This window comes from Phoca vitulina, unplaced genomic scaffold (genome assembly GCF_004348235.1).
Source record: "Phoca vitulina isolate PV1807 unplaced genomic scaffold, GSC_HSeal_1.0 scaffold29, whole genome shotgun sequence".
NCBI classification, from domain to species: domain Eukaryota; kingdom Metazoa; phylum Chordata; class Mammalia; order Carnivora; family Phocidae; genus Phoca; species Phoca vitulina.
In genome coordinates this window covers 9,235,126-9,244,322 of record NW_022589732.1, presented here as the reverse complement: position 1 = coordinate 9,244,322, position 9,197 = coordinate 9,235,126, and the positions used below count along the sequence as shown (strand labels likewise).

The 9,197-nt window shown below is 39.6% G+C and overlaps 2 protein-coding genes across 2 annotated transcripts in view; both read left to right on the top strand.

Annotated features, from left to right (window-relative positions):
- The window catches only part of DNAJC12 (DnaJ heat shock protein family (Hsp40) member C12), a 31,372-nt gene extending 26,266 nt beyond the window's left edge, over positions 1 to 5,106 (top strand). The window contains exon 5 of the mRNA XM_032423930.1: positions 4,574 to 5,106. Within this exon, the coding sequence (XP_032279821.1) occupies positions 4,574 to 4,668 (95 nt within the window). The 3' untranslated portion in view covers positions 4,669 to 5,106. The remainder of the gene's footprint in view (positions 1 to 4,573) is intronic.
- Positions 5,107 to 7,043: 1,937 nt separating this feature from the next.
- Positions 7,044 to 7,426, top strand: LOC116644343 (60S ribosomal protein L35a-like). Its single transcript, XM_032423882.1, has one exon. The coding sequence runs from the start codon at positions 7,078 to 7,080 to the stop codon at positions 7,393 to 7,395; it is 318 nt and encodes a 105-aa protein (XP_032279773.1). The 5' UTR covers positions 7,044 to 7,077; the 3' UTR covers positions 7,396 to 7,426.
- The last annotated feature ends 1,771 nt before the right edge of the window (positions 7,427 to 9,197 follow it).

Below are 9,197 nucleotides of genomic sequence, written 5' to 3'. Positions count from 1 at the left end.
AAAAAAAAAAAAAAAGAAGAAGAAGAATGTAGCAGGAGGGGAAGAACGAAGGGGGGGAAATCGGAGGGGGAGAAGAACCATGAGAGACGATGGACTCTGAAAAACAAACTGGGGGTTCTAGAGGGGAGGGGGGTGGGAGGATGGGTTAGCCTGGTGATGGGTATTGAGGAGGGCACGTTCTGCATGGAGCACTGGGTGTTATGCACAAACAATGAATCATGGAACACTATATCTAAAACTAATGATGTAATGTATGGGGATTAACATAACAATAAAAAAAAAGAGAGAGAGAGAAAAAAAAAGAGATTATTGGCTGTAATGAGTAGCACCGTAAAGTTGGAGTTTGATATACCAAAGTGCAGTCGTATGATTATTTATAACTTTATTTTACTGCAGCATAAATATCTGTAACATCAACATTTAAGAAATATTATTCATGTGAGCTTTACCGAGACCGGAGTGGCTTCTCACATACCTTTTCAGCATATTTATTAATTTCCTTAAGCAATGGTTGATATTTACTTTGGAGGTTGCCTTTTGATGCCTCTTCTGTGATGAACATGTGTCAAATAGTGCCCATCCTGTTCTGACTCTTCACTGCAACCAGTAAAATATGGAGCACAGCCTCTGAAAACTGGTGTGTGAGACAATCTCACTTTTCCTTTCCTTCCGCTTAAATATGCAATAAATATGGCCTCTGATAAATGCCATTCTAGAATAAAATAGTTTGTGTAACATTCTGGAATTAAAAAAAAAAGATCCTATGTAGCAGATGTGTGCTGCCATAGTCTCTGGACATCTACGTTCCCATTGCCAACTCTATGGTTTCTACCAAAGGGCTTTCTCTGGCAATTGAGCCGGGTAGGCAGTAAGTGCCAGGGAATAAACACCTTTGGATGTAGCCATCAGATACTGATGAATGTGAGTGGGAGGCTCCTTTACTTCTCAAACTGGATTAACTCTGAGGGGTTTTTATATTGTCTTCCAGGGGTCTCCAATGCAATCAAGCCCCAGTTGCCCAGGGTAGCAACTTGCCTGATAATGTACCTTTTATAAACTTGGTTCCTTTCCCTACTTTCTTACCAGGACCTCTTTTTTTTTTTTTTTTTTTTAAGATTTCATTTATTTGACACAGAGAGAGAGTACAAGCAGGGGGAGTGGCAGGCAGAGGGAGAAGCAGCCTCCCGGCTGAGCAAGGAACCTGATGCGGGACTTGATCCCGGGATTCTGGGATCATGACCTGAGCTGAAGGCAGATGCTTAACCAACTGAGCCACTCAGGAGTCCCTCACCAGGACCTCCTTGAATCACCTTTCAAATTAAGCCACTTTATCGAGCCTGGCTCAGTCAGGAGAGCATGCAACTCTTTTTTTTTTTTTTTTAAAGATTTTATTTATTTTTTTGAGAGAGAGCGAGAGTGCGAACATGAGCAGGGGGGAAGGGCAGAGGGAGAGGGAGAAGCAGGCTCCGCGCTGAGCAGGGAGCCCGATGTGGGACTTGATCCCAGGACCCCAGGATCATGACCTGAGCCAAAGGCAGACACTTAACCAACTGAGCCATCCAGGTGCCCAAGCATGCAACTCTTAATCTTGGGGTCGTGAGTTCAAACCCCATGTTAGGTGTGGAGCCTATTCAAAAACAAACAACAAATTAGCCTCTTCCATTCGAATTCTTGTTTGGGGGTCTATTTCTATTGGAACCCAAGCTAGAAAACACCTTTTTCAAACTACGAAATAACAAGTATATTTACAGTAGAAATGTGAGAAATGTGGTCAAACAAAAGGTAGAAAATACAATTTGTAATCTCAGCACCTAGAGACATATCTATTCTTGATCTTTTGGTATATTTTTATATTATGTTAGTATACCTAAAACTAAGAGGATCATACTGTACATATTGTGTATGTGTGTGTGTATTTCAATCACAGGTTGTCAGAAATTTCCTTTTACTTTTTCCTAAAAAGGAAATTCTTAAATTTGTTTTCTCTGATAATTCTTTTTTTTTTAAATTAACATAATGTATTATGTTGTTTCAGGGGTACAGGTCTGTGATTCATCAGTCTTACACAATTCACAACGCTCACCACAGCATATACCCTCCCCAATGTCCATCACCCAGCCACCCCATCCCTCCCACCCCCCACCACTCCAGCAACCCTCAGTTTCCTGAGATTAAGAGTCCTCTGATAATTCTAAAGACAGTACAAACAGATCATTTTCTTAAAAAACCACTGTCAACTGTTCTGTGCATATTTTTCTGATCAGATATTTCGAAAATATTTTAAAATATCAATGGAAGCATATTTTGTACATTATTCTGTAACCTTTGTTTTTATTAAGATTTCATTTATTTATTTGTCAGAGAGAGAGAGAGAGAGCGCACAAGCAGGGGGAGTAGGAGAGGGAGAAGCAGACTCCCTGCTGAGTGGGGAGCCGGATGTGGGACTTGATCTCAGGACCCTGGGAACATGACCTGAGCCGAAGGCAGACACTTAACTGATTGAGCCACCCAGGCATCCTTATAAACTGTTTTCTGTCAGTTAGTGATATGTTATGAGAATTTTTCTATGACCATAAATATTAAAAAATTGTTAATGACTATATCAAAGATTTTAACCGCTTTCTTTTTTTTTTTTTTTTAAAGATTTTATTTATTTATTTGATAGAGAGAGGGAGAGCACAAGCAGGGGGAGTGGCAGGCAGAGGGAGAGGAAGAGGCAGGCTCCCCGCTGAGGAAGGAGCCCGACTTGGGGCTCGATCTCAGGACTCTGGGATCATGACCTGAGCCGAAGGCAGCCGCTTAACTGACTGAGCCACCCAGGCGCCCCTTTAACTGCTTTCTATTGCTGGAGATTTAGATTGTTTCTTGATTTTTAAAAAGATTTATAAATGGTGTCATGATAAATATCCTTATGGTTAAACCCTTGAGCACATCTGTGATTATTTCCTTAGGATAAATTTCTAGAAGTAGAATTATTGGGTTAAAAGTTTACACATTTTAATGAGTTTGATAAATTTTGCCAAATTGCCTGCCAATTTACCCTCCCTCTAGTAGAGAAGGAAAATGACCTTTTCTTTAATTTTTAACAAAGTTGTTTAGAGTTAAAGAAATCTTACTATTGTGGGATAAATTATTTGTATTTCCAGAGATCCTTTACCATTGACCTTTTACTTTTGGCAGCTGTTGGAAAGTTGTTTCCAATTTCTTTGCAAGTGAATTGCCCAAATTCCCACCACTGGAGACATCTATAAATATCCTTTTATTATTAATCACTTAAGCACATGAGGTTCTTTGATCCATATAAACTAATTCTTGTTGATAAGAATTCGAAAGTTGGCTCTACAAATCAAGAAGAGGAAGATCAATAATCCAAAAGAAAAATGGAGGGAAACTATATAAATAGTTTAGGAGAGAAAATACAGTGGCTTTTAAACATATAAAAAGATGTTGATCTCAATGTAATTAGTGAAATGATAACTTCTCTTAATGTATGCTTCTATGAATCAGTGAGACATAGGATCAACCATCCAGTTAAAAAAAAAATGAACAAAGGAAATGAACAGAAAATACACAAATAGCCTTGGAACATATGAAAGGATGCTTAAACTCACTCATACCAAGAGAAAGGCAAATTAAAACTGCACTGTTTCGTAATCATCTGCCTGGCAAAGGTTACTAAGTTTTCTGTACTCATCCGCCTGGCAAAGGTTACTGTTTTTTAACACAGTGTTAATGATTTACTGTTACGTTTTGTGACCACAGAGAAGCCCCTTCCTTTTTTTTTTTTTTGAATGGGGTCTCCCCGTATATAATATATAAATAAATGAATATTTAATATCAAATATTCACAAGGGCTTTATAGAAAAATAAGCAGGGTGAGGGGTCAGGGAGGGATGGAGGTGGGGGCTGGGTACTATTTGGGTCAAGTGGCCAGGGAAGGAAGCTCCTTACAAATCCAGAATCTCAGGCTCCACCCCAGACACCCAGAATCAGAATCTGCCATATAACAAGATCTCCAGATAATGACTATACATATGGAAGTTTGAGACACCCTAGTCTAACTAATTCCTACTCCTGGTCACTTTGAATGTGACTTCCTTCCAGAAGTCTTTTCTCATTCTACCTTTATTCTACCTAGTCCACACTGAATGCCTTTCTCTGGTCTCCCATTCTCCTATGTGTTTCCCTCCATATTTTTTTAAATTTATTTTTTGGCCACATTAATAGTTTTCTGGATTCCTCTGTGACCCCCATCAGGAGACATGCACTGCTGTCTCACGGTACTCAGCATAGAGGCTGGCAATATGTAATGGGTGCTCAATAAATGTTTCTTTACAAATGAATAAATGAATGGATGCACCAGGCCAAATCAAAGTGTGTGTGTGCAGAAAAAAGAATTCAAAAGTCTGCTTAAGATAATCCGTTTCTATAAGATATTGATAATCCATATTAAAGACTTACTCTTGCATTTTATTTATTGCAGTGAAATCTTATCAGCAAGCTCTTTTGCCATGACACTGTGACTTTTCTTTTCTTACCTTTCTGATTTTAAAATCTCTTCTGTGCTTTAAAGGTTTTTCAGATGTGAACTCTTGGCACCTACGTTTCCGCTGGTCTGGGGATGCTCCCTCAGAACTCCTGAGGAAATTCAGAAACTATGAAATATGAAAAGTCCTCTGCTCGATAGGAGAGACAGAAAGCAAGACCATCTCCTGTGCTGCCAACAAGTCCTTGTTTAAATCTTAAAAATGTTATGTTTCTCTGTCATGTTTGTGAATTGCTCAGTAGGGATTGATTCCTCTATCCTTAAACCCATTCTATCATAATGTGTTTTTTAAATGAGAAAAATTTCAGACTAGTTTCTTTTAATATTTGAATACATTAAAGCTCTTAGATCCAAAGTTAGCTTGTATGGTATGTATTTTCCTGTTAATGTTATTTATAGAGCTCCATTTTAAAAAGCTATCTCTGTATTTAAATAATTCATTGATATACCATGATCTCTCTTAGCTGGTTGTACAAGAAATGTTTTCTGACTCTTGACTTAAAATGAAATGTGAAATTATGTGTCTAAATCCCATAGAGCAAAATAAATAACTTCCCAAAATTCACGATGAATTTGTAATTTAACTGTATTTTGAAAATAATTTGATTAGATTATTTCTATTCTAATTTTAATAATAATTAATTTAAAATGTTATTATTTATTTGAGAAAACATGTTTTTACAAGACTTCTTTTGTTATATATAGCAAGTGATATATTTATAAACTATGTTCTCACAATGAGAATAAGCCTGTTAGGTTGGAATTATTATTATTATTATTATTATTTTTAAAGATTTTATTTATTTATTTGAGAGAGAGAGAATGAGAGAGAGCACATGAGAGGGGGGAGGGTCAGAGGGAGAAGCAGACTCCCTGCCGAGCAGGGAGCCCGATGCGGGACTCCATCCCGGGACTCCAGGATCATGACCTGAGCGGAAGGCAGTCGCTTAACCAACTGAGCCACCCAGGTGCCCCTTGTTAGGTTGGAATTATTGATGGTCATGTGTAGTCTGTGATTATTTTTTAGTTTGCAAACAAGTGAATGAAAAATTAAGAAGAAAAGCAATTTTATTTTATTTATTTTTAAAGATTTTATTTATTTGAGAGAGAGAGAGAGCACGCACGCACAAGCAGGGGGAGGGGCAGAGGGAGAGGGAGAGGGAGAAGCAGGCTCCCCGAGACAGGGCTTGCTCCCAGGACTCTGGGATCACGACCTGAGCCAAAGGCAGACACTCAACCAACTGAGCCACCCAGGCGCCCCAAAGAAAAACAGTTTTAGAGCAGGGGTTCCTTAGTCAATGGCAGAGTTTTCACTGGTGTATATAGCAAAATGAGAAAAAAATATAGGACGTTTTTCATTTTCATTTTTTATTTTTATTTATTTATTTTTAAAGATTTCATTTATTTATTTGAGAGAGAGAGAGAGAGCAGGAGAGAGCACGAGCGGGAGGTGGGGAGAGGGAGAGGGAGAAGCAGACTCCCCACTGAGCAGGGAGCCTGATGCGAGACTTGATCCCAGGACCCTGAGATCATGACCCGAGCCAAAAGCAGACGCTTAACCAACTGAGCCACCCAGGCGCCCCGGTTATGTTTTTTTTTTTTTTTTTTCTTAAGCTACATTATTTAGAAATTATGTCCTTTGTGGTTTAAAATGTGTTTCCTTTTATGAAATAGTATCATAGTAGATTGTGTTTGCAAGGGCTGCTATAACAAAATACTACAGACTGGGTGGTTTAAACAACATTTCTCACAGTTCTGGAGGCTAGAAGTCCAAGATCAAGGTATCTGCAGTTTTTTGTTTTTTTTTTTTAAGATTTTATTGTGAGAGAGCGTAAGCAGGGGGAGTGTCAGGCAGGGAGGGAGAAGGAGAAGCAGACTCCCTGCTCAGCAGAGAGCCTGATTTGGGACTCGATCCCAGGACCTGAGCTGAAGGCAGATGCTTAACCGACTGAGCCACCCAGGGGGGTCCCTGCAGGTTTGTTCTTTTTTCTGAGGCCTCTCTTCTTGGCTTGCTGCCTTCTCAATATGTCCTCACATGACCTTTCTGTGTGCACACACATCCCTGGTGTCTCTGCTTCCTCCGCGTCATATTGGTTTCGGGCCCCCCACTAACAGCTTCCTTTGAACACATTCACCTCTTTAAAGACCTTATCTCCAAATAAGGTTACATTCTTTTTTTTTTTAAAGATTTTATTTATTTATTTGACAGAGAGAGAGAGAGCACAAGTAGGGGGAGTGGGAGAGGGAGAAGCAGACTCTCCACAGAGCAAGGAGCCCGATGCGGAACTTGATTCCAGGACCCTGGGATCACGACCTGAGCTGAAGGCAGATGCTTAACCGACTGAGCCACCCAAGTGCTCCCAAATAAGGTTACATTCTAAGGTGTGTCAAATCCAAAAATCAGGGCCAGCTGTTTAGAGAATTATTTCTATTAAAATTTTACCACTTCAGGTAAGGGGAGCTCTTGTTGCTGAACTTTGGGTGCAAATAAGTGCAGCCTGCTGGGAACAGGACTCCTATAACGCCAAATCATGTCTGGAAGGCTGTGGTCCAAGGCCATTTTTGCTGGCTATAAGCGGGGTCTCCGGAACCAGAGGGAGCACACAGCTCTTCTTAAAATCGAAGGTGTTTATGCTCGAGATGAAACGGAATTCTATCTAGGCAAGAGATGTGCTTCTGCGTACAAAGCAAAGAACAACACAGTGACTCCTGGTGGCAAATCAAACAAAACCAGAGTAATCTGGGGAAAAGTAACCCGTGCTCATGGAAACAGTGGCATGGTTCGTGCCAAATTCCGAAGCAACCTTCCTGCTAAAGCCATTGGCCACAGAATCCGTGTGATGCTGTAGCCCTCAAGGATTTAAATTTAATGAAAAGTAAATAAAGGTGTAGATTTGTTCTCTTGTAAAAAAAAAAAAATTTACCACTTCAGTAAAATGTGATTTGGCATTGTTATCATATCTGCAAATTTTACTTCAAAAATAGAAACAAAGTAGTTTTTTAAGGCTTGTTTTTAATTTTATTGGAAAATAAAGTGTTTATTCAAAGAACATTCAAAGACTAAGAACTGGGGGTGCCTGGGTTGGCTGAGTTGTTTAAGCACCTGACTCGGGTTTTAGCTTAGGTCATGATCTCAGGGTTGTGAGATTGAGCCCTGCATTGGGTTTCGTGCTGGGGGGTGGAGATTGCTTATAATTCTCCCTCTCCCTCTGCCCTTCCCCACCCCTAAAAAAAAGAAAAAAAAGAGGAAGGACCTGTGTAGGAGTTGGTGTGAGGAGGAATAAATCTCAAGCTCAGCCAGACCGGACATGGGGCTCTTCTCCACAGAGTTGGAGTCTCAGGGGAGGCCTGGCTGGGGGACCGCTGGATCTGTTAGAAAGTCAGGAAGTGGTCAGAGAGCACCAGGCCACAGTGCAGAACTGGGGTCAGGGGTGGAGGTCAGCCTCTGCAGCCTTAGCAGCTCACCAGATACATCCCTGGGGTGAAAAAAGAGAGCATGTTAAGTTAATAAAATGAGCTTTACGGCTACAATTGCCTGTCATAAGGCCTGTATGGCCCAGGTGGGCCCTCAAATAAATACTAGATCGAGTAAGGAATTTTTGAATCTAAGAATTAGGGTTTTAATTTTTTCCCCGTTTTCCACCAGACTGATTTACAGCACTGATGACATTTAGTGCTTGTCAAGGGGAAAACCACTCCACTGCTAGTCCACTCTGTTTTTATTACAGATGCCTTTCCCAGTTGTTGACAAGATAGAGACCAGCTCTTGTTTATTTTCTCTCCCATGATGGCCTGAAACCTCCAAATAAGAAATGAGAAATAGCTTCACTTGAATGTGGGTTTATGATGGGTCACGCTTGATCCCACATAACTTAGTAGGAGACCTTTTATTCTTAAACACTTACATAGTTTCCTGAAATCAAAGTTTATAAAGGGAGGGAACTGTGCTTTGATAATATAGTTTTTCTCTTTGAATGAAAAGTAAGGGGAAAACTGGACAAGTCTTTTTCTTTTTTTTATTTTTTATTTATTATTATTATTATTATTTTTTAAGATTTTATTTATTCATTTGAGACACAGAGATACTGAGAGAGAGAAAGAGAAAGCATGAGCAGGGAGAGAGGCAGAGGGAGAGGGAGAAGCAGGCTCCTCGCTGAGCAGGGAGCCTGATGTGGGGCTCGATCCCAGGACCCTGGGACCATGACCTGAGCCGAAGGCAGACGCTTAACCAACTGAGCCACCCAGGTGCCCCTGGATAAGTCTTTTTTCAATAATTTGTTTGAATTCTCCAGTGTGTCCAGCACAACTATGGTCACATGTAAGTATAACAGCACATTTTCAAAGCCATTTATTTTTGGATTATGGCTTAACTTCATGACATAGCAAACTGATTATGAAAAGATAATTTTACATAAAAGTTATAAGTTCTTAAGTTAGCTCTAAATGATGAAGATAATTTTTTTCTCTCATGTTTGATATTGAATGATATTGAATGAATGAGATACATTTTTTAGAACAATATTATGTGATATTGTATTAGCATTTGTATAAGATATAAAAATGCTTAAGTCATGTTTATGCTCTCAAGTAGCTAATAATCTAGTGAAATAAGATAGGCACATGAATATCTTATAGTTTAACAGAGGTATAT

Bases quoted from the DNA above. Each gene is read 5' to 3' on its own strand.
- LOC116644343 (XM_032423882.1), top strand. From the start codon at position 7,078: ATGTCTGGAAGGCTGTGGTCCAAGGCCATTTTTGCTGGCTATAAGCGG.